Consider the following 27252-nt stretch of genomic DNA (forward strand, 5'->3'; position numbering starts at 1 on the left):
AATATCGTTTATCATATTTATATAAAAATAAATTAAAGCACAAAGATGATGAATAAAGTTTTCAAATCGTTGTATTAATTGATATGTCTTATAGTCCCAAAAGGGGAAATAAATAAAATTGTCAATTTGGGACAAATGTCAAATATCTAATCGATCAAATGTATAAAATTGTTTTTGCTCCTAAAATTAGAATTCTATTCAGTTTTAATATTGTAATTTAGATTAGTAGTTGAGATATTATAGCTTGTTGAACTTTCGATATGGAAAGTCCGTGAAAAAATGGTTGATCCAATGTCATTGATGTGAATTTTTAGTTTTTTTGGAACATTTTTCAACAACTTTTGATTACAAACGATTTGAAAACCTTACTCAATTCCTGACTTATTTGTACTTCTTCATTTTTCAGCAAAATGAAGTAGACGATGCATTACAGAAGGATAACAAATGATTAAACAAAACGTATATACGATGGGACTATGTACTTAGAACAAAATTTGTTAAGAGAAAGATACTAAGAAACGGAACTTATGCAGCACAATTGTATGAGAAAGCTGTCTTTCTTGACAAAAGCTTGAAATTTATTTCTTTTAAATAATGAAATGCTTATTATTACCACGGACTGTCTTTACTGATATGTACAAAATATATATAAATATAATAAAAAAGGAGATAGAAAATAAAATGCGATTCACTTTTACGAACAACGAATTTTTTATAAATATTTACACAGTTCGTCTTGTTAAAATCGATGAATAAAACTTACTCTGTGGCACAACTGAATTTCATGCCCACGAAAGAGGGACTTAAAGTTTCTGTGTACATTTCCATTCCAGTACCTCGAAGATAATCATTCCATTTTTGCATCTCTGCTGACTATAATTATTTTTTATATACATTTTTTTTGGCTTTATTTTTACTTTAATTAATTTTTTTTTCTTATTATTATTTGCGACAATTACTATTCTTAGCTTTCAGGTAGATATAAAATAAACTTATTTTTTTTTGGCAGGAATTATGAAGAAGAGAAGAAAAACAAAAAAAAAATTACATGAAATAATGACAAACTTACCGTTTTGAATGATCTCATAGCAAATAAATTAGCCATCATTGTTGAGAAACCAGGCGCCAAACAACTTTGTGCAATGAAGCCCAATTTTAACTCTGCTAAACAAATGACATCGTCACCTTGCTTCCAATCCCAAGACGGAATATTGAGTAAATATGCTTTATTATGATATTGCATTAACTGAATAATAACACGAATGTCATCGCTATAATTTTTGATTGAAATAACGCGCATAATGTTGGCAGCATCTTCTGCATCGGGATCTTGACAGTACTTATTGGCTAACACTAAACAGGCATCAGCTTCGTGAACCTGAAAACATTTTGAAAAATTTTGCTGTTATGATAGTCCAAAAGTCTTGATATTTTTGTTGTTTTATTGTCAAATATTTAAAAATTGTAATTTTTTGAACTGCTGGCAATGAAAATTGGAAATTTTAGGTGAGGATTGTTGACAGGTTTGTAGGTGATCTGGAAAGTCGTCTTCAACCGCCTTGAGGTGAGATAGACTTTGTTCCACTAATCTGATTAGACTATTATGACTAGTCTGGATACTATTAGATAAATAGTTTTGTTTCCAAGATCATAGTCTAGTATTAATCTTTAACAATCAATCAGAACTAAGATAAATTTGAGGAATTACTTCCATAAAGGCCACTATTTTTAGTCATAGCTGCTTAGCATTAGAGAGCTCAGCATTGAATGTCTGATATGACTTGATTAATCATTTGATTTAAATGAAACAGTAAGTAAAGCTTCAGTTATTGATTATCGAGATTTTGAGGCATATCAAGGTGTTATCTTGTATGTACAGACTCACAAACTTGTGTACATTGTGAGAAAATTGAAGAAATTGAAGAGAACTTCCTTTTTATCTTGAATTCTGCTAACTGCTCACTCGGGAGTTGCATAGTGTTTAGTTAATAACTAGAGCTAAGGTCGACAAATGACAAATTTTATGAAACTGTTGGAATTAGATTCCAGTTACCTTTCAACAGTATGTCATTAGGAGTGTAGCACTCTTTGTCATATCGTGGAATAACCCCCGATAGCTCAGGAGTAAGAGCATGCGACCAGAAATGTTAGGACGTGGGTTCGAGTCCCACTCGAGTTATCTTATTCGAAATTATACTTTCTCTGTCAGATCACAGAGGATCAGGTCAGGAACCGGTTACCGTCACCGGTAACGGAACAGGAACGTTCCGGAAAAATTCCAAAAGTCTATAAACTTATTCTATAAAAATGATTAAGATTTGAAGGCATTTGAAAGGAATCGAACCTTCATCCTCTTTAAAAATAAGTTGGTAGTGTCAACTGGTTGTTTGACTACTCTGCAATTGAATCCTTATCCTTAATCTAGCAAAATTGGCTATATTTGGCTCAATATTCCAAATTTGACTCTATTCCTGCACCACATCTCCAGATAGAATCATCCTCTATTGCCAAAAAAAAAATTTGTCCGTTCACAAACAAAATTCATAATTTTCATTGCAAACAGTTCCTTAATTTAGTCAAACAAACGCTACAAAAAAGGAAATCACTTCTATGAATATATAAAAAACTCGCTCTACCATTTTCCTAAATTGTGTCGTTCACATCTACAATTACTAGCATTTCATGCATTTTGTGCAGTAATGGGTAAAATTATGGAATTTCCTATTATTCCACTTCTTTTTATTGTTCAACAATTTATCACTCTATTAAAAAAATTCTAATTGCATGCGAAAAGAAAACTTCTATTTAATGTTGTGTATAATTAACGAATTTATGTGAAAAATTTGAATTTTTTTTTAATAAAAAAAAAATTGTTTTTTTCATTTATTTGTCTTTAGATCTTTTTTCCAGCATATTTATGAAACTTATGATTTAGACGGTAAATTGGTTGTTAACGTAAACAAAAGAAGGAATGAAAAATTAAGTTTTTTTTTGAAAATGAAAGCTTAACTTACCATCATTTTGAAAGAAATTATACAATATTTACATAAGAAAATAATGAAAACTTTCTTAATGTGTATTTATAAAATTATTTGAGGATAGAATGAGAATGATTGATGGGAAAAAATATATCCGACAAGTTGGCTGGAAGAGCCTGGAGCTCATAACATACACGCATGTTAATTAGATTCAATTTTCTTCATGATGCAATTTAGGAAAATATTCTGTACATCAGTTAGATGAGTCACTAATTAAAAACTTATTAAGTTTGGTGCTGTTACACGGTATTTTAGTTCTACCACACTCAATTTGGTGTTAAATGGAAATGGAAAATCTCAAGTTTTTTGAGAATTTTATGAGATTCTATTCTATTGATATTTACAAACGAGCTATATCTTCACTCAATAGGCGAGCACAAAAGAGTTAAGGAACAAATTTTTATAGGGGAATCGAATTTCTTTTATCATTTTTATTTACAACTGCTGATATGGTTTTTGAAATTTGTAGGATTGAAGGATGTGGCTTCCAAAAAAGTTATTTTTTATTAGACTGAGAAAAACTTTGTTTAATCCAGGACCTGCATGTAGCAAAGCTACGATTGGCAAACAAACAGAAAATGTATAACGACCTTAAGTTACTCGCGCTTAAGGTAAGCTTACTGTGTATCTGAACGTGCTACCTCTATGTAGACGGTACAAATGTCCAGTTTTAGAATTTTTCAATTCTTGAAGATATCTGAGGTAAAATGATCAGGCTATTAATCAATTTAATATGGACAGCTTGTATCTGCGAAGGTATTTAAGCATCTAGACATCTCCTCCATAGGCACACACCATGAAAAAATCAGGAATTCGTGAATGTGACTTTGAGTCGGATTCGGTGAAACCTGGCCTCTCATAGTAGAGTATCGTTTGCCAGGGGACATTATTTTCTGGCGAAATGCCGTTTGGGCTTCTATTTATTTTTTGAGAAAGAGGAACAAAACGAACTTTATAACTTAGAAATCTCTTAGGCCTATCAAAATTCCCCAGAAAGAAGGCTGTTGAGTGAGACAGTTTTGGACTTGGAATTGGTAATCGGAAGACGGAAGTCAGCTATCAGGTCACTTATAGAGTCAGCTTTAGATCCAATCTGAAGGAGACCATGAATCATAATTGATCAACACGGCCAAACAAGTAAGTAATATGTATTAAAATTCTCGAAGCAAACATTTTGGAAACCACATTAAGTGATGAGAATGAATGACAAAGTGTACACGACAGTTGTAACAACAGAAATGTAAAAAATCATAAATCGTACATAAAAAGATCAAACTCAAAGAGACTAAATTTTTTATGTATGTAAATTGGCTGTAAAGTTTACTATTGGTTTTTTACAATTTTCTGTTGGATTAAAATGATAACAATAATAAAAAAAAAAGTCTTTTTTTTGGCTCAATATTATCAAGGATTAACACTTTAAATGTTCAATGGTTATACAAGTATTTTACCATTACTTTTTCATAATAATAAACAACAATTTAACACCCAGTTTAGTTCATATATTTTTATATAAGTTGCCCTTAAATGTCACCTACAATACGTTTTCCACATTATCATAATCAATGATTTTATTGCATTCATTATACTCATATATATCCTTAAATCTAAGGCTATGCAATAAGGTCTAATTATGGAAAATTATTGTAACTGCATTTAATGGATCTTAATTGGTATTTTTTTGTCAACTTATAAAAAATTTATTTTACCTTGACTCGCTGTAAATCAATGGGATTCATGATAGTGCCTTGAAAGAACTCCACCGTAGTAAAATGTCTTTTGAAAAGGCCCTCGAGTTCAAGACCAGGAACATGCCTTTTCGAGTTTTTTTTTTTAATTTTTCGAGCCAAAGGTAAAAATTAAAAAATTTTTTCAAGATAATCCATGATTTTTTTTGAAAAAAGCAAAATTGTGGTATTTTATATCAAAATTAAGTGTTTTATCATGTTAATTTGATTATTACAGCGGATGTCAGGATCAATAGTGAAAAGTAATAAACATGAAAAAAAGGAAAAAGAAATTATTTAAAAACCAGATTAATAATAAAAATAATCATATTTTTTGCATCTTTGTTAACCATTTGTGTCATTATTATAATAAAAAAAATTATATATATATTTATGATATTGAACGTCCTTCGAGCTGTTCCTGGTATCCATTATTCGTATGAGTTTCTTCGAACTTCCGCGTGGGAAGGGGTTTTATGTTTTTTTTTTTGTACAGAAGAATATTATGTTACACAATGCTGATTAAGGGTTGGTTACTTATAATGAATGTAACAAGGCAGTGACTGGCAACCTGTGTGTCGCGGCACAGTAAGCTTTTGGAAATGACATGAACCGTATGCCGTGTGCGGTTTTGATTGAAGCTTACCACGAAGGTGTACCGCAAAAACAAAAGATTGCCAACCACTGTAATAAGGATTGAGGAAGGACACCTAGGACCAATTCGATCCCCATCATAAGTAATCAACCCCCACCCTTAATTCATCATTCATTATGATTGAAAAATAATGTAATTACAAATGAAAAAAATTCAATGCATTTTTTATTGTCTGATATATATTTATAAATATGCTGTTTGGTCGGAGGTCTCATGCATACCAAAAAATTAATATCAAAATTAAGATATACAAAAGACCTACATGATGTTGATTTTATTTTATAATTGTCTATAAATTCTAGTTAGAAAATAATGAATTGAAAGGTCTTACTGTGAAAAAATCTATTTCATGCAAATATAAATTAATAAAAAGTTCTAAAATTTAATATAAAAATTCGAAAGAAATGAAGGATAGAAATCTATGAATAATATGGATTAATTTCGAATGATTTGCGTACTTTTGATAGGAGGAATTACGCGAAAAAAGAGAAATTTTGTTGAAAATTATTTAAATTAAATTATATTTTTTGGACTTTAAAATCTCTAATATTAGACAATTTGGATTATTTTGTTCAATTGTCAGACACCTTTTCACTTCCATAATTTATTTATTATTATTAGAATTTCTGTATGACGTTGAAAATTTCATTTCTTCAGATAATGTACAAGTTCCGGATAGGAAATGATTGAAGAATTTCAGTTTAATATTTTTTCTACAAGACAGGAAATGATTGATGTTCTTTTTATAATAAAAATGAAAATTTAATTTCCATATTTAAAATATTTTTTGAATAGAATTGAAGTTGAGATTGAGAAAATTCTGAGTTTAGAAGATTCTTAGGAATATTTGGTAAATTATTGAAAATTGAAGGATTGGAACTGGTTCATAGATATTCTGTAATGTTGCTATCAACAATCCCGAGCGACACAAAGAAAAAGGCTATGCTATTGAGCTTTAAAGGCTACTCTAAATCTCCTTATTTAGCATTAAATGGAAGCCGTCAACTTTTAGTAGCAATATAAATGCCAAACAGATGCGATTCCTATTTAATGTCAATACAGGAGATTAGGAAGAGCCTTAAAAGTTCCATGGTGTAGCCTTCTTCATTTGTGTCACTCGAGAAAAGAGAAGGAAGGGCCAGAAGCTTTGCGACACTCAAAGAAATCAGGGACGTCTACAAAAACACTCTAATTAAGGCCCAAGCATCTGTAAAGTTACAAAAATTCAAAAAAGGCGGATTCAATCCTCAAAAACTCTGTTCTGGTCCCTAAAATACACTTCTGTTTATGATTAATGACATTCCAGATCGATTCTTACAAGAATGTTCCAATTGGATTCTAATGAATGTCAATAACATCCAATTGAGTCTGAAATTCGACTGTATTTGACTGAAGTCATGTAATTGGCATCTATACATTTGCAAGGAAATGTTTCTAATGAGTATGCAAGGATAATGATTGATTTCTGTATAAATTTTGGACAAAACAGAATCATAAAAAAATGTGATTTTAAGCATAAGTTGATGTGTCCATGAACTCAACTTGAATAAATATTTCCTATTCTAAGAAAATGATGTTAATGTACTCATTCATGTTATATTTAAAAAAAGAATAAGTTTAAAAAAATTTTCATTCCAAATATATACACATGTATAAAAATGACAATCTTAAGTTTATATTTGAAATAAGTAATGTGAAAAAAATTTTCAAAAAAAAAGAAAATGCCTCAAAACTTTTAAGGAAGTAAAAAAAAATGCGTAATTGAATTTTGCTGAGATACCAGTTAAGTTGTGTGTACCTTTACTCTTTCCAAATCGACAGCATTCATCATTGTGCCTTGAAAAAACGCCACCGTAGTAAAATGCTTTTTCAAGAGCCCTTCGAGAGTTAAATCAGGCTCCTTCCTATTATTGTATTATATCCACATATTATATTATTATTATTATTATTATCGTAATGAAAATTCTCAATTGTTCAATTAATAATAATGACACTTTTTTTTGATAAAGAAAATTATGCTATTATATTATAAAGATTATTGATAAAATTAGTCCGAGTAGCAATGACCAGGAAATTGTTGTAGTTTGGTATTAGTTCCTGGGTAAACAATAGTACGTTAGAACAAGATTGCGACAGGATATTAACTTGCCAACAACTAGACATAACGATATTATTGTCCACTCGCTGTTGATATCCCATGGAATCAAAATGATCCATGTGTACTACAGTAACGTTCCTAAGGAATATCAATGTAATTTATGTGACCTACATTTTGATGACATAATACGGATTCAATAAGATTTGGTCGACTATATTGACGTTATGTAATTGACATTTACTGTCTCTTCGTCGTTGTGACGACATGGCAATGGTGACAATTTAATAACAATCTGGAAAACTAAATCTTATTGACCGTACACAACTACAGCGTTGTCTTCTCGAGGGATTTAAAAGCATTGATTTGTATTAAGACTCGAACCCTTCTCGAAATAGTAATTTAGTGACAGTTCTTGATGCATATATGAAAACAAAACAAGGTACTTCAAGATAGGATTCGAATCCGCAATTTTAAAATAATTTCTGACTAGGTTAATTGAATCCTTTTGGTTCGTTAGGTCACTATGGATATTATCCATATTTATGCATCATTAATGACTAATTGCTCTGGTATGAATTCATATGGAATCATGAATATTCATTTTCGAGCGACACAAATAAAGAAGGATCTGTCACAGAACTTTTAAGGTTTTACTATATTTCTTTTATAAACATTAAAGTGAATCCGCCTATTTTTGACAGCCATATAGACGCCAAATGGAGGCGGCTTCCATTTGGTGTAAAAAAAGAGGTTTAGCGGCGATTCCCTAACGCTCCGTGATGAAGCCTTCTTTATTTGTGTCGCTCGAAATTCAGTAAATCATCTCAAGGAACTTCAACATTCATCCAACCAGAGTTATCATAAAAATCACTTAACTCAACAACTCAAAGGCCATTACTACTCTGACAAGATGAAAAACTAACAAAAAATACTCAAGGTTAACTCACCTATGAAGAAATACAACTTCCACATCCACATCCTCACGATCCTCGTGCAGAAAGTCTTTCAGGAAATGCGATACAGACTCGTAAGTTATGTGTCCACAAACGACAATGTGTCTATTAACAATTTCATCAACCAAACAATGAAAATTCAATTATGTCATAATTTTTTGTGTTTTTATTCCAGTGATGAGAATCGATCAGGTAATTTAATATTCCACAATGTCAGGCATTGGTGATTGATGATGATGTTTTCAATTTTTTTTCCGTGTTAGGAGGGCGTCGAGGGATAATTTTCATTTTTTTTTTTTGTGTTTTGTTGGGAAAATAAAAGAAAATCGAATATTAGTTTTCGCTTTTTATGAGCCACAAAAAAATATATTTTAAAAGCAAAATTAGGAAATTGATCTTGAATAAAAAAAAAAGAAATATTATGATTATTTCAGCCAATTTTGCTGTGAAATTCAATTGAATGAAAAAATTTTTTTCATTGAATTTCCCTTTCAAATATTGTAAATTTTTTTTTAATTGCATGCAATATAGTGAGGTTTTTATAATCAAAAATTTGAAATTATAAGGTTCAATGAATTATTTGTTATCAAATTAAATTTATCCACAAATTATAAAAGAAGTTCATTTTTCGTATTGAATTTTTTTACGAAACCTTGAAGCGTAATTTTTGATTGATCAATTGAAAATGTATCGTTGTTCGTGCGTAATAATTGATGTCGTTTATTTAAGGTTGAAATTAAATTTGAAATTTTAGGTTGTTGGCAATTTATTCGAATTTTTAATATAATCTTTCTAACTTTGTTAGTTGAAATTAAAGAATTATGAAGAAAATTTCACTTTAAATCAAAGTTTGACTCAAATTTTAGATTAAAAAGTAAAGTTTTAGTTCTAACCCTAACTAAATCCTTTTTCTCAATGTCATTATCTTCCATAGTTAGTTATATCAGATTCGAATTCAAAATCTGCTTCATATTGAATGAATTCCTTCGAACTTTTCACGAAACTAGACCAAGAATGCCAACATTTATATTCAATAAATGTCAAAGAAATCACTAAATCAAATCAACTAGCCTTCACTCTCTTTTCACATCATAAAAAGAGTTTCCAATCAATTTGAATTGATTTATATTGTTTCAAAGAACATGTTCCTTACTCAACTTTAGTAAGTAATTTGATACATTTTCATCTTATCGACCTTCAAAAAAAAGCACTTCAAGTTTCCATAAAGAAAACAAATGAAAAAAGGAGAAATTTGTTTAAAAATAAAATGTATTTATTTGGAAAATGAATGAATATATTGTTAAGAAATAAAGAGAAATAAAATATAGTCTGTTAACCATTATAAGATCATAAAGTAAAGTATATAAATAAATGGTAAATAAGTATGTACTTAATACTAAGATTTTGTAAATTACTCAAAAAATCTCAAACTGTGAATAAATACAACAATCAAGCACTTGTTTGCATATCGATGACCAAATTTGTTGTGAGTTATTGGCAATTTTTAAGGATTTTTATGGATTTTTGAGTTTCTAAAACATTAAAACTTGGTTTCGCGCGATTTCAAACAAACCAATTTAAGGATTTTGGAGAAAAATCAACCAAAATTCAATTAAAAACATCAAAATTTCATCAGATTTCTGATCATGCATTTAATTCAATAATTCATCAACATTTGCTCATCAATATGCAATTAATTTATTAATATATGTTCAAATACTCATGATAATCAAAGTTCTATGCTCACACATGATGTTATCAAACATTATTTGCAACTTTTATCATTCTGAACTACTGGATGCATCAAAAATTATTTAAAAAAAAATTGTTAAAAAAATTTGTACAACATTCCTCTGTAAAAGCTATATATTTATTACAATATGATGTTATACAAATAGGAATTAAAATACAAAACAAAATCAAATACTTGCAAAAAAATTGATCACCAAACCCGAGCGACACATAGTGATGAAGGTAGTCACATGGGTCACACCATATGGACTACATTATGTAAGCCTATGTGTCGCTAAGGTCAAACTAACTGTACAACTTTTTAATTTGATACTTGTTACTTCACATGCAGTAAAAACTGGAAGCTGAGGGGGGAGGGGTAGGAGATTTTATGATGATTCTTGTGCAGATCTTTTGACCTTCATGTTCGTGTACTGAGATTGTACACGGGCAAGTCAGAAGATCCTCATGAGAGATAAAAATATAGATTTTCTTGCTTTGATATTTTTCGATTAAAAAAGAATGTATGTGTTTTCCTCTCAAAACATGCATGATGAAATCAAAACTATATGAAGAAAAATACTTTTTTTTGCTTAGAATTAATCGAAAAAAAAAACTTAATTTTCATCTACAGGAGATTTTGTTTCTGTACAAGTCGTTTTTACTTATTTTTAAACCGATTTTTCAAATTCAAATTTTTAAATATTTCAACATTTTTTTATATCTTATTTAAAATTTTCTGATCTGTAACGAATTTTGAAATTTAACTTTAATTCTTCATAAATTTACGCACATTTTTTTCAACTACGTTTCAATCCTTTCTTATAAAAAAAAACTTCGTAAGGATCATTTTTACATTTAAAACTGAAATTAAACCTTAAAGTTCTCATTTCAAACACAAAACACTTGAAAAACAGAAATGGAAACAAAAAAGTTTAGATTCTATTAACGTTTGAAATGAGTCTAAAACTAACAAAATGTCATCTTTTCAACTTGTCTATATGTACATTTCTCTCACTTTTGTTTATTAATAACTTCATCATCAAAATTAAATTTTTGTGTTGAATTTCATAAATGTGTGTAACATTAGGCTTATAAGTCTGTTTTGTTAACAGATAAATCCTTTTTAAACTCATTTGTATTGTGTCTTTATGGATCTTAATAGATTTGTAACAAATGAAAATTTAAATTAGATGATTTAAAAGATTTAAAGACTATTTGAAGTCCAAAATTGTGTTTTATAAATTGAAACTAAATTTAAATTATCAGAAATCAATTGAAAAACACAAAATAATCCGAATTTTTAGTTTATTTTCCTTAAACTGTATATTTTATCCAAATCATCCACACATAGACACCATACAAATTCCACATTAATCAAGAAAAAAATGAGTCAAAACACCGATTTCATTTACGACTTTTCATTTTTGCTATCCAGTTCATTTTTCAAATCTGCTTTAATTATTCCTCGATTTATACCACATGATTTATAATTCTGGCAAATATTATTCTTTAACGGGTAAAAAAGTTAAATATTTACATTTCGTATCATCGCTCATTTTTGAAAATTAACTGAAATTCGCTTAGATCGATGTACATAATCTGTTATGAAGGAATTTGCGAATTTGTTGAAGTGAAGAAACTATTTATTAGATGGATTTGTATACTTTGAGAAAATTGAGTTGTAGAAGATTGAAGAAGATAAAGAGTATTTTGAATTTTGATGCATATTTAGAAATGATTTGAAAATTTGAGAATTTTGGTTTGAATAATTTTTGTAAAGAAATGAAATTTAAATTTTCAAATTCTTTTAGAATTCTTATGAAAATTTGAAAATAATTCAAAATAAATTAAAAATAAGGTTTCAAAATTTCTTAAAATTTCAAAAATTTTTAAACTTTTTAAAAATTTAAATTTGAAATTTTTTTTTTCATCTTTTTTTCTGCAATTTTCATATAAAAATCTTAATGAATATCATTTTTCTTGAAAATATTCATCAAATAGAATCTCATAAGCATCATATCCTTAATATCCCAAAACCATTCATTTAATATGAATTATAAATCTCTTGAATAGCCATTTCTAAGCCATATGTCGCAGCAAAAATGCTCTCATGCAAATAATTATATACAATATGTTATCACATTTATGGAATTCAACCCAAAAAAAGAAAAAAAAAGTCTGTTTAAAAAAAACTTTCTTATTATTTCTTGTTATGAACAGTAGAAAAACAATATAACACAAGTGAATAACTCTATTTAATATACTTATCTAAGACTAAACTTTCAAAAAAATACCCTAGCTTGTTATGTTTCTAAATGCCATATGCCACGCATTTTCTTTCTTTTCATTTTAATATTCTGAGATTTCTCAATATATGTTCACATATACTTTAATTTATATTTATATTTTTTTTTTCATTAATATCTTTCCCTTTTTTGCATTATTTAAACTCTTTTTTTAGATTGCTGCTAATGTAGAAAAATAATAAATTAAGAGCTATCTAAGGTAGAGATTACAACACGACACGACACGACATAGAGTATATACTTTAATATCAAAAATATACTTTGTAAAGTGACGTAGTAAGGACTCTTCAATGATGGTTAAAGATGAATTTATACATTTCTCTTTCTTGTTTTTAAAGCTGCAGTGTCTATTAAATTGTATTCATCCATCATCTGCAAGATACCTTACTGATAGCGATGGATTATTCGCAATTATCTAGCAACTATGCCGATGTATGAAGACGTCGCTACTTCGATAATATGTTAGGACCATAGAATTCTAGCTCACTAGTGCACTAGTACTATTTGATTCTAATGATCTAGTATCTTAGAACTATTATTACACTATTACTTTAGTACACCAGTACTCTAATACTCTAATACTCTAGAACAGAGTGGTAATCTAGTACATTAGTGCTCTAGTACTCTAGTACTTCTGCAATCTAGTACGTTTGTGCTCTAGCATTCTAGTACATTAGTACTCTAGTATTCTAGTACATTAGTTCTGTAGTACTCTAGTACACTAGTACTTTAGTACATTAATACACTAGTAGTCTAGTACTCTATATAGTGTACTAGTACTCTAGAATACTAAAACTCTAGTACTCTAGTCCTTCAATACACCAGCTCTCTAGTACTTTTGAATTCTAGATCTTAAGTTTGTTGCCTCGATACACTTCTTTACTACATCACTGACATCACCTATCCATATCAATATATTATTTTTGATATTAAAGTATATAATATACATTGTAAAAGCTGAGAGTTTCACAAAAGCCAGAACATAAATATAGGAAGCTTTCACATTGCTTATATTATTTTTTTATTTTTTTCATTTCTCATGTGTATTCGTCTGTAGAATTGTCTTGGAAATGCTTTTTTAATTCTCTTTATCTCTCTCATAGTTAAAATAAAGATAGAATAGGTATTGTGGATAGTTTACATCATTTATTTTAATTCATATTCAATGCTGAATAGACCAAAAAAAAGTTATTTATATTTATTTATTTATTTTTTTTGATATAAAATAAGAAATAGAGAAATAGAAGAATAGAAGAAGATAGTGGAAGATAACATTACAATTAAATATCATATAACTCATTTGTACCTTTTATATTATGTCATTCTAATGATAGCTACTAATAGAATTCCTAAAGAATTTTTTTATTTATAAACACACATACATTTTTCTTATTTTGCGTCTCATTGGACTTCTATTCTCTCATAAATTATTCTTTCATTATTATTTTATTAATTAGTTAATGCCAATTTAAGCGGTAAAAATTTATTAAATTTTAAAAACATTTTTTGTTTTGTGAAAATTAATAACGATCATTTTCATGTGTAGAATAATCAACAAAATATAATAATGGACATGATTGAAACTTAATTGAAATATTAAAAGATGATAAGTTTCCAAAAGTTAAATTATTTTAAAGGAAATTAAAAATTTTTAACTCAAAATATTAAAATCTGATTTTTAATTAATTCTTTAGTTAACTTCCGCGTAGAACACGGAAAGTATATTGTTTTTTGAGTAGATTTGATGAAGTTTACTGAAGTTATCTATAGTTGCTCAACTCAAGCTTTTTTGACGTGATAGTTTCGTTTCCTTAAGCACTGAAGTCGGCACTTAAGAATAAAGTACGAAAACCTTAATTTTCCTTAAAAACAAATCGATGATAAACTTAATCACTTAATACGGTATACTAGATTTTCACAATTTAAATTAAATTTCGATTCAATCCCAAATTAAAGCAAACGCTTTGATTTTTGTTTGAATATTCGTTTTTTTACCACAATGAACTTTTAATTTTTAGCTTCAAACCAGAGCTTAAAGTCGAGTCTACTTTTCAATCTTTTAAGAATTCAAAGCTCAAATTTAAATCAAATTATGGATTCAAGTCGACTTGAGTCAACTTTTTAATACATACTCATAGAATCAACTTCGTATTCTGACTAGAAACTTTAATTCACCACAATGATCTCTCAATATTTCTGTCCTTATCCTTCCAATTTATAATTGATTCACGATCAGGATAGTATCCGACAAATGCCATCGCTTAGAAATCAAATGAACACTTTAAAGCCATTTGTTCAAACGTTTTTAAAAACTTAAATCGATCATCACATTCGTAATGATACATTGTAACCTTGAATATGTTAAGTTTGTTTGTTTCAAACTTTGCAAATATTTAGATAAATTCCAATAACCATTCATAAAACAATTGATTTTTAAAATTCATAAATTTCTTTTTCCAAATTTATGAAACTTCCTGAACAACTTTAATCATTATCTTTCGACATTCCCAAAAGAAAGAGTGATGAAAAAAACTCGTGAAACAGAAGGATAGGGACTAAAAATATTTTGAAATTATGTGGTCTACATTCCTGTGTAAGGTATGTGCTGCTAAGATTTGCTATTAAAAATTCATTGCAACCGTGTAATATAATAAATCAACATTAATCGATAAACGGAATGAGTTGAATCATTGCCAAAAATAAATCTCTCCCTTACAAGACGCATCGTTATGCCGCATATGGTATATATTTTTGGGAAAATATTGTCTGATTTCTTTCATACATAACGTAAAAGAAAATAAACAAGAATCAACGGAAATTTATGACTCAATTGTTAAGTTAACTTAAACAAACTATAATTTATAAAAATAAATTAGACTAAATAATAATGTGCACTTAACAAGTAAAATAAAGAAAACTAAAAATGATTGTTATTAATCTCAGCACTAATTGAAAATTATCCAAAAAAAAAGCTCTGTATGTGTGCTTTTTATCAATCAAATAGATAGAATAAGTTTATCACATATTATAGGTTATAAGTTTCTAGCTAAATAGTATTAGTTTTTGAGGAGAATTAAGAGAGTTAACATCTAATTGTCTTTTAACTTATATATTTTTTTTTATATATGTCACTTAGAACCACACCAAAAAACCAATTTTATTAAAAACAACAACATCAACAAAAATTATACATTATATATATGTTTTATTAAATAGACTATGCATTGACATGAAACTTTTTTTTATATATTATCTTTTTTTTTGACAAAACACTTATATAACGAAATCAAGAGAAAAGTAATAAAAATAAAAAAAAGAACGATGAACAATAAAAAAAAGGATACATTGAAGATATGCAGAAATAAAGTTAATGGCGAAGACCAGAACAAAAAAATATTTATTGTCCCGAATTTTATACAATACGAGAGTGGAATTTGCGATGCTGCAGGAATATTAATCAGATATTGATGATTTGTATTGATATTTTTGAATTGTTGTGGTATTATAAAGGAACTATCGTGTTTGAGGTTGGTTTGTATAAAGGGTACATAAGAACTTTGTGTCTCGGGTATTATAGAAGGTTTTGCACTGTTTAATTCAAAAAAAAAGCATGACTTATATTCAATTCTCAATTTACTTATTATTTTTCAAAGAATTTACTAAATACTCTAACAACGAATATTGGAAAAGCGATCGAATATCAATCCATGATCCAAATTATTGATTATTGACTCTTCAGATTTGTATGATATATTAATTTTTGGGTAAGTATCCTTTTGAGAATACAAATTAAATTCTTGAGTGTCCTCAATAAACTATTAAGGAAATTATAGAATATTTCCTAGAATTTCCAAAATCTAGTCAAAAGACTACTTTTTTTTGAAGAACTCGATCCATAATCTTTAAGAAAATCTTCAGTTTGATAGCTTAGCTACAGATTTACTTTCCTATTAAATGCTTCTATTTACACTATGCAACTAAACATTTAATGCGCTCAGTAGCAACAGATATGAATTTTAATATGAATTTCTAGCAATAAGATTCAAAATTCCAAAGATTTTTGTGAATATGGATAGAGTTCTGATTTGAATTTCCAATTCTATATATTCAAATGACTTATAATTATCAATTTACATTAATTGAATTCCAATCTAATCTTTACTAAAGTTTTTTGAGATTTCTAGTTTTAATTCTCAATTCAAAACTAAGAGCAATGAAATAAGTAAGAGTTCTCGAGTTCGAGACTTTGAAGAATTCTCTTCTAGTTTCGATCTCTTTCCTGGCCTCAGTCTTGGTCACAAATTTGAAAAATTATCAAAAAACGCGAAATAAAAAAAAACCTAGAAATAACCTCAAATCTAATTCTCCCTTTCAAAAACACAATTCCAATTCAAATTATCATTTGTCCAAAAACTTTAAATGCAGCAAAGCACACCGCATCCACTTCGCAGATCGGGAGATATCATCATCATTATAGATATTTGAGAATATAAAAATAAAATTTATTACTTTGCTCTGGCTTTCGTACAATGAAAAACGAATAACGAATGGATATTTTCTTTTGTTTTAAAAAACTTTAAAAAATCAAATTAAGTAACGAACAAAAAGTGAAAGAAAAGTAAAAAAGATTGTCAACAAATTACATAAAAAGATAACATGTTTATGCAGTGAAATGTATAAGTAAATAATGTAAAGTTGTTAAAGAGTAATGTAAATGTGATTTTGCAATTTGTCAACTGAACTTGTTTTAATTTGCTTTTTTTTCTGTATTTTTTTTATTGTTTGTCAACACTTCTTACCTACGCCCCCTCTCATTTTTTAATGTTCCCCCATACTTTGGTCTCGTTCCAATTAAATCGATAATCTCAGGAATGCAACTTGCAAATATCGCCTGAATAGCAATAAGTTTTTTTTAAATGATTTTTGGGTGAATAACAATGAGAATGTAATAATTTTTTTTCATAGTCTTCTTTGTATAAAAAATATATTTTTTTTCTATACTTTTTTATCAAAAAATTTCAAAATTTTCATATAAAAATTATAAAAAAAAGAAATGTTTCTTCTTGACGAACAACTTAAAAATTATACATAATAATTTTGTGTGGTAATTAAGAAAGAAAAATTATATAGACAATTAAATTATAAATTAAATATTTTTGATGTCATTCGCTCATAAAAGAATCTGGGCGATGCATTAAATTTATATTTTTGAATAGTTCATAGACTGCTGTACATAACGAAATTTTGATTAAAATACTTTTTAGCTAGTTCATGAGATTTTAAACTGTAATTATGATGGGATTAATTCAAAGTATTTTCCCTAAAATTCGCAAAAAGATTTATTGTTGATAATTTGGAGGGCATAAACGAGAGTTTTGAGTGACTTAATTGAAATTTTTGATGAAATCCTTCAGATTCTCTCAGAAAATTTCAATTGTCATTTCAAAATCTTCAAACGAGCTTAGAAATCTTCTTAAATTTAGTATAAAGTCGAGTCTACTAGAATCGATTATTTCAAACCAATTCGAGTCGATTTCAAGCTTTGTTGACCTGCTTATGCACCTATGATAACTAAAGGTATTTGTAAATGTTCGTGAACATCACGTTGAATCTTTGTCATATTGACACAAACTCTATACTTAATCAGCTCAGATAATACCAGAGCTTAAAGTCGAATCTAATTTCAAATGGAGTCTAGTCGACTTTTCCATACAAAATTCGAGTCTATGTACTTTGAGCTCTGGATAAAACCTTTGCGCTGCATAGAATATAGTGAATAAGAGATCGCCATGTAATAGGATTTGAACCAATGAATCAGAATATTTGCTTCTAATGAGATTCGAACCCATGACTAAGAGAAATTGGCCTTTAATGGGATTTGAACCCACATTTTCATTCCAAACTTCAATGGCTATCGTCCAAAACACTTGATCATTGAGACCTAACTCTTAAACTAACAAATTCACCATCATATTGCTCAATATTCCAAGATTCAACTCTGTCCCGACTCACGACATCACAAATACTCAAAAGAAAGAATTCGTATGGAAAGAAAAATTAATTTTTTTTTTCAAAGCCTTTTTTCTTAAACTAAAATCTGCATTTATAATTTAGCATATTAATCATGCACAAAGTAAAAATTTAGCTGGTAAAAATAGCCAATCATAAAAAATAAAGTAAACAATCTCACAGAAAATCACCCAGATTGTTCCATGAGCAAACGATACATGAATTTAAAATAAATTTGATAATCAATAAACCGAATACATATTTCATGTTGATTAAAATTTAAGAATTTTGTATGCTTTTTTTTCTTTTGTTCACATGTTCATTATTTACTAAGTAAGTATGTTTTTTCATTCATATCATCCCCATAATATTATATTATTTTTTTGTTTTGGTTTTTCCTGTATTTATTGTTCTTCATGGCTACTGGAAATTTTTTTTTCTATCAAAAATAGATATATGTTACATAAAAGTATATTACAGTATATAGTATATATTTTTACAGTCTATGTGGTAAAACAATACAAAGATTTATTCATCTTGTATTTTGGTAGACGTAGTCAAATGACTGGTATAGGGTTTGAGGGGTGTCAAGGCTGCTTAGTGCCATATTGGTGAGGAAGATTGCTTAAGCCTTTAAAGAAGGAGACTGAGCTGGTTAGACACATATTTGGTAATGGAGGTGGGAAACCTGCAATGATGCTGTAACCGCTTTCGGATCAAAGTTTCAGCGCGTAAGAAGGTTGATATTAGACGTTCCTGCCCATTACTGTATCATTAAGGTAAATCACATCTTTTGCCACCAAGACAGTCATCGTGAAATGACTTTTATGTCTGAATTGTCGAGCAAATGAGTATTTCAGAAAGGATGAAGAGTTTTAAAGCAAAGTGTTGGGTTTGGATATTGCCTCTGTTTGGCAGTGGACATACTTACGCCTCAATCAAGGAAATAAGTAAGGATAGAAGCTTTTCATAACAGTTTTTTTCTGTCTTTTCATTTTTAGTTCTTAAATGACGATTAAGAGAGCTTCTTTAATATCTGAACAATCTAATTTGAAAGAATCAAATCTCTCAATAATGTCGTATGGATTATCCATAAGAATCAAACTTTAATTCACAAGATTCAAACTCTAATTCATAAGAATTAATCTCAAATTCAGTCTTTATCCTCAAAAAACATCCATTCTATCATGATTAATCCTTGGATTATCATTCTACATTTATAACTTTTGTCAAACTCTCTAGACATAGCTTATGGGTAGGATCAGAAATAACTCAGAATCAGCCATAAGATAGAAATTCCCATTTGACCTATAACTGTCATTTGACTACAATTAAAATTGCAAAAAGTAGAAGAAAATTTCATAAAATTTAACTAATTTTTTTTCTATGAATTTTTCTCAAAATTTGCAAAAAAATTAAAATCTTTTCATGTCAATATAAATATAATTAAAAATTAAGTAAAAATGAAGTTCAAAAAAAAGGACGTTCGATTTCTTGGATCTAATGAAGTCTACTCAACTCTATATATACTCTCTATAGATATACACATTCTTCTTCTTTCTTATGTCTGTTAATTGTACGTAAATTTAGATTCTTTAAAATTTCTCATATTTCAATTTTAATCTCTCACAATTATTTTAAGTTTTAAAATTTGCAATCTTACGAAGTTGTGCAGAAATTCTTTTAAGGAAAAATGGATTGAAACTAATTACAATTTAAGTTTTTGTCAATCATTTTTAAATCTAATTAATTCAATCAAATTGAAGGTTTTTTTTTAAAAAAAAAGAAATGAAACAAAACTGCATTAATGAGTAAGGAATTAAATTAAAATGAAAAGAGATGTAAAAAGGAAGTTAAAAAACTAGAAAATATGTGAAGAAAAATATTTTATGTTAAATAAAATAGAATTTTTTTCAATCAAATTTTCAATATATGGAAAATGGAAATGTTGCAAGTATCTAATAAAATGGAAAAGATCAATCCATAAATGAAACTCTTTTTTGTCAATGCAATAATTTTAGCACTGTCGAAAATTTCCAAATTATTTCTATTCAAAAAAACTCAAATTTTTTGTCAATTTTGTCAGTGCTATAATAATCGGTCATTCGATTTTTTAAAATTTGAATAAAATTTTTTTTTAAGTTTTATGGATTAGATCGTCTAAATGCGTGGCTGCGGCATACAGGCTGTGCAAGCAAAAAATTCATTATTGTAATTTGAACAAATTCTCAATTAAAAAAATGTATGTATCTACTATAGTAAATGAATTATCAATAGTAAATCTCAAATAAAACCAGTTTTTTTGCAATAAAAAATATATATAATATATATAATATATGTATCATGACCGTAAAATGGCAAATGTGAAAAAGGGTAAGGAAGTGTTTTTGGGGAGGTAAAATTTAAAAACAAGTAAAGTAAACTTAAAAATTTGTATTTTTCAGGATATAAAGGTTAAAAAAAATTGTCAAATAAAACACAATCTCAAGAAAAATATTAATAAAACTTTCACTGAATCTTAATTCTTTTTTCGTGTCATAAAAACTTTTTAAATTTTCAATTCGTTATTTTTAAACATCAAAAATATTCTAAACTGCAATATATAATAATTATATACACGATAGTGTGTGATGATGATGGTTCTACGATGAATGGAAATTTAATAACAATAAATAAACTTTTTTTTATGTTGACAGATACGCCTGATAAATTAATCATAATGTCAATTAAATCATAAAGAAAAATTAAAAAACTAACCAAAAAATTATAATTATGAAAAAAAAAAAAATCAACCACGTTTTTTAAAAAACTTAAAAAATCATTTTTTGCACAATTTTTTAGGTTATGTTTTTTTTTATATAAAATAAATATTGTTATTGTTAACGATAGAAAAAGTGTGTGTATTATCTTTACAAAATTGCATGAAAAGCAAATCAAGTATATTAAAAAGAGCTGAGATGAGCAGATGCCAAGAAACCAACGCACTTTTTGTTTTTGAAAAAATTATAAAAGTTTTATCTCAAATTATTTATTTTTTTAATTTTAATTGGTGGTTAAAAGTTCAAATAATTGTAATGAATTGAAAAAAAAAAATTAAATGGACATGGCTGTCAACCAATATGGATACATGTACGAATTTATTTCTGTGGCTATTGCCATTTCGACTATCATTTTACGATTGGTTGATGCCAAAAATAAATTAAACTTATATATTTTTTGTTATGTACCTTAAATATATAGAAAAATAGAGTTACAGATTAAATCATAAAATCAATGAATTTTGATGCTTAAAATAACGAATTGAAAATAATATTTTAAGTATTATTTAAGGAATTAAAAATTAAATTAATTCAAAATGATAAAGAGAAATGAAAGAATTAGGGAGAGACGATTATCGTGAATGGTGTCATGAAATTGACTGAATGGAGTGGTGTGGCGAAAGTTTTGAAACCTAGAGCCTTCCATTCTTTGTTTCTTCTATTTCAAATGCTTAAATGGGCTCAGATCGTGGCTTGCCAAATTGTTCTTGATTCAAATACGTAATGGAAAATCAAAGGGAAGCTTAGACAAAAAGAGCTTCCAGTCTGACTCCATTACAGAGCTTTCAAGGATCTACTATAGCACTCGTATTAAAATCCATTGAAAGATGTTTAAATTTGACGTCCATATGGCTGCCAGAGTTTTCTTCATTTTTGTCACTCGGGACCAAGTGCTCCATAATATAGAGGACGTAAAACTGAATAATCCAGACTATAAAATTGTCTTTGAGATTGGTACGTATTCCAAATGCTTCAAACTTTCATAATTAGGCACTAAATGAGGCACTCATTACGATACAATCCACTAAACATTCATAATGAGCATCAAAAACTCTTGCCACACCACTTCAAAATATTCAAAATCCAAAGAAAATTTGAATGCAAATTCGCAAGACAAAATCAATTACTAACCAGAGCTCGAAGTCGACATAAATTTTGTATGTAGTCGATTCGACTTGAGTCAACTTTTCGAATTGACTTGAATCGACTTTTTAATTCAAAATCCAAGTCGACTTCAAACTCTGCCCACAACTTTCATGAAACCACGACGATAACCCCAACCCTAATAAGACCAAAAAATTATACCTCAAAACTTAAACAAAAATCAGGAAAATGTAAAAGCTCTCTAATGTAGTTCTGTCATCATAAGAAAATAATTGAAAAAATTCTCAATATTTACACAAAAAAAATAATGTAAAATGTTATTTGATTTCTTATTAAAAAAATTTTGAGTTATAAAAAACTACATTAGTCATCAAAAAAAAAGTTAAAACAAAATCTTTTGAGCTTCATACGTGAAAAAAACCAAAGAAATTAAAAATTTTTTAAAGGTTTATCACTTATTCGGATGGATTCATATTATCTAAGTGTTGTTTTTATTATGAAATTGAAAAATTTCTCTCAAAAAATTTGCACTCAAAAATTTTTCAATTTCATCGAAAATTTAAAAAAAAAAATCTTATTTAGATGTTTGCATAGCATATAATATTAGTAAAAATAAATGATAATGCTTCATAAGAGTAAAAAGGTAAAATGATAATTTTTAAAGTAAAAAAAAAAGAAAATTAATTATTTGGTACAACATTTTCCTGTGTACCTTTTTCGGACGTCCTTGTTATATTTTCCACCGTATTTGCTACGCTGTGCGGCAAGTTCTGTTATCTCTGGAATCCATGAGGCAAAGACCGCCTTTTGGGAAATTATATGAATTATTTAGATTATTATAATTTTTCTTTCAATAATTTCATATTTTTTTTGATTGTTTTGTTTTGTTTTGATTTTTTGTTTTGTCTTTTTGATTACTTAATTCTACCCAAATTATTCTAATTAATTAAAAATACATTTTTTTTATAATCCTTAAACATATTTCCAAAAAAAATTTCTAATAATTTTGAAAACTCTATAAATACATTATTATTGAAATATTTTTAAATATCAATTTCGTTACAATTTTATATTAATTAAATTATTTTTAACCATTAGTCAAAATCTCCTGAATCCAAAAATTATTTTTAGTAGTACTTAATCTGTGATAAATATACTAAGTTGCGCTTGAATTAGTTTTGTTTTAAATAAATTTAATACTTGAAAATAATTGCAATTTTAAATATAGATAGTAAGGTATTTGAGATTTAATAAGTAACTTAAATAAAATTATTTTTTTTTTAAAAAGTTAATTGAATATATTTGTAATTAAATTTGAGTTTGGAACTTTCAAAATGATTTAAAGTGTCTGAAAATGTCAATTTGAATTTTGTACACCAGATTGACTTAAGACCAGATTTAAGATGTACGTATTTGTGACTAGGGGCATTGGCAAGAGTTGCGAGATTTCTTACTCAAAAACTCGAGAAAATTGAAGAAATAAATTTTTGAATTCTCATAATAATTGTCACAAATTCAATGGGCAAGAATGTAATCAGAAATTATTCAAGAATTTGGAGGTTAGTTTTAAATTTGTTCGATCAAATCTACCAGCTACACCTTTCGTAGATTAATTAATCTGAAAATTAAAGATTTAATAAGCAAAGCACATATAATCTGATCTAAAATCACAATTATTAACCAATTTATAAGCAACTAGAGTTTAACACCCCAAACCCTAACCTCACTATTTTCTCTAAATACGCCCCTGAATAGTGAACCCCTAAATCACAAAAAAAAAAACTAAATAAACAACCTTTTTAATATTCTTAAAGTATTTCTCTTTTCAACAAAATAGATGCACTATGGGCCAGAATTAAAAATTCTTTCAAAAATTATTTCTGTTGCTTTTATGATAGTCCCTATATTACCCTATATAATGGTAGTCAAAAAAGTTTCCAACTCAACAGCATGTAGGAGAAATAGCACTTTGAAGTTAGTAAGTCGCCCATTTTCAAGTATCATTCAAATTGATCTCACCGATTACTGTATTGATGAATCTTTTTGAAACTTTTTTTGTTTATTAGCTTAATATAGATACTTAATTTTGAGATATAAAAATTTTTCCCAGGTATCGGAAAATTATGTGAAAACTTAATTTTTCTTGAAAACCACGTGGTCACAATACTTCCGTTTGTCTAGCTCATTCCTAGTGGAATTTTATATTCTTAATTGTTCTTTATATTAAAGATATTATAATAATCTACAACTTTTGTGAACATATTGTGTAGTTTTGTCCAAGTTCTGATAGTGAAAAAATAGCTTTTTCCTAAAAAAACTTCAATTTTTCGACAAAAATCGCTCTAGCGCTTCAGGGCTATAGATGGTAGTGGAATTTTATTTCAGATTTTGAAAGCTCTCTGTTACTACTATCAAACAAAGCAATAAAATAAGAGTGCGTTCTCTTGGCAAAAGGCACTTTTTTGGCTCTGAAAGTCACATGTCACGCACTCCTCATATAGAAAAAAATTCATAAAAATTTTGGATTCAAATTAAATTTAATAATTATAGTCTAGATTGATAGATCTATTCAAGGCGCATATTTTGAGTATAAATATGTCATGTTTTGGTCCAGTTTTATGGTCAAAATTTCAAAATTTCGTTTTTTACTAAAATTTTTGAGAAAAAAATAACTTTTTTTCTCGAACTCAATGAAACTTGTTCAAATTTTTTTTAAAAGTTGTATTTTTATGTGTATAACAACTTTTGTTCTGCAAGTTCTCATAAATATTTGATTTTTGGCCTGAAATTTTGAAAAAACTTAAAAAAAATTCTATTTTTTGGGTATTTTTTGAACAAATATTACGAAATCTTATCAAATATCAATTTTTAACATGACATAATTGACTAACTTTATGTTTTCGAGGATGATCTTTCATTTTCCGATGAGAAACTTATAGGTTTTCATATAAAAATGTTCTAAAAACTGACTTTAAGTAGTTCGAGCAAGGAGATCAAAATATTCAAATTCACTTTTCCATAGCTAAAACTATTCAGATGGCTTAAAAACTTTCTGAATTCATTTATTATTGTAATATTGACTAATTTATGGCTAGTTTTAGTAGTAATAATAGTTATATGATAGGATTTTAGAGACTGAACAAACAGAAATTTCCAAAAAATTTAGGAAAATATAAATCACGTCCAAATTTAGTTTCCATTATTATTTTGCTTATATTTAGTGTCTGTTATCTGTCTGGTTGGGCAGAGATTGATGAAAAAGTTTAAATATTTGAACAAAGTCAAGATTTAGTAGTCATACAAAGCTCAAAATGAACTAACAGTTAACCATGCTTTTTAATGCTTTTTGAAGCATTTTTGTGGTAACACTTTTATGCAACTGGGTCAAAATTTAGTCAAAAATGATCTTTCAGTCAGAAATTTGAGAAATTTAGTGATCTTGTGTAATCTAAGATTGTAATATTAAAAAAATTATTTGTTGAATTTTAATTGCTAAAATTACTAAAATCTGATCAAATAGCTATTATTACTACTAAAACTAGCCATAAATTAGTCAATATTACAATAATAAATGAATTCAGAAAGTTTTTAAGTCATCTGAATAGTTTTAGCTATGGAAAAGTGAATTTGAATATTTTGATCTCCTTGCTCGAACTACTTAAAGTCAGTTTTTAGAACATTTTTATATGAAAACCTATAAGTTTCTCATCGGAAAATGAAAGATCATCCTCGAAAACATAAAGTTAGTCAATTATGTCATGTTAAAAATTGATATTTGATAAGATTTCGTAATATTTGTTCAAAAAATACCCAAAAAATAGAATTTTTTTTAAGTTTTTTCAAAATTTCAGGCCAAAAATCAAATATTTATGAGAACTTGCAGAACAAAAGTTGTTATACACATAAAAATACAACTTTTAAAAAAAATTTGAACAAGTTTCATTGAGTTCGAGAAAAAAGTTATTTTTTTCTCAAAAATTTTAGTAAAAAACGAAATTTTGAAATTTTGACCATAAAACTGGACCAAAACATGACATATTTATACTCAAAATATGCGCCTTGAATAGATCTATCAATCTAGACTATAATTATTAAATTTAATTTGAATCCAAAATTTTTATGAATTTTTTTCTATATGAGGAGTGCGTGACATGTGACTTTCAGAGCCAAAAAAGTGCCTTTTGCCAAGAGAACGCACTCTTATTTTATTGCTTTGTTTGATAGTAGTAACAGAGAGCTTTCAAAATCTGAAATAAAATTCCACTACCATCTATAGCCCTGAAGCGCTAGAGCGATTTTTGTCGAAAAATTGAAGTTTTTTTAGGAAAAAGCTATTTTTTCACTATCAGAACTTGGACAAAACTACACAATATGTTCACAAAAGTTGTAGATTATTATAATATCTTTAATATAAAGAACAATTAAGAATATAAAATTCCACTAGGAATGAGCTAGACAAACGGAAGTATTGTGACCACGTGGTTTTCAAGAAAAATTAAGTTTTTCACATAATTTTCCGATACCTGGGAAAAATTTTTATATCTCAAAATTAAGTATCTATATTAAGCTAATAAACAAAAAAAGTTTCAAAAAGATTCATCAATACAGTAATCGGTGAGATCAATTTGAATGATACTTGAAAATGGGCGACTTACTAACTTCAAAGTGCTATTTCTCCTACATGCTGTGGAGTTGGAAACTTTTTTGACTACCATTGTATAGGGTAATATAGGGACTATCATAAAAGCAACAGAAATAATTTTTGAAAGAATTTTTAATTCTGGCCCATAGTGAGATGTTCATCCTCAA

At 27.7% G+C, this 27252-nt stretch overlaps 1 protein-coding gene across 1 annotated transcript in view; it reads right to left on the minus strand.

Annotated features, from left to right (window-relative positions):
• The window catches only part of slo (calcium-activated potassium channel slo), a 70702-nt gene that overhangs the window by 25098 nt on the left and 18352 nt on the right, over nt 1-27252 (minus strand). Inside the window, exons 7-10 of the mRNA XM_070635213.1 lie at nt 17311-17402; nt 8466-8576; nt 4748-4853; nt 1070-1378 (exon numbers count right to left, since the gene is read on the minus strand). Coding sequence (XP_070491314.1) covers nt 1070-1378; nt 4748-4853; nt 8466-8576; nt 17311-17402 — 618 coding nt within the window. The remainder of the gene's footprint in view (nt 1-1069; nt 1379-4747; nt 4854-8465; nt 8577-17310; nt 17403-27252) is intronic.

Source organism: Chironomus tepperi, unplaced genomic scaffold (assembly GCF_022539635.2).
Source record: "Chironomus tepperi strain 1889 unplaced genomic scaffold, CSIRO-AGI_Ctep_v1 contig_85, whole genome shotgun sequence".
NCBI classification, from domain to species: domain Eukaryota; kingdom Metazoa; phylum Arthropoda; class Insecta; order Diptera; family Chironomidae; genus Chironomus; species Chironomus tepperi.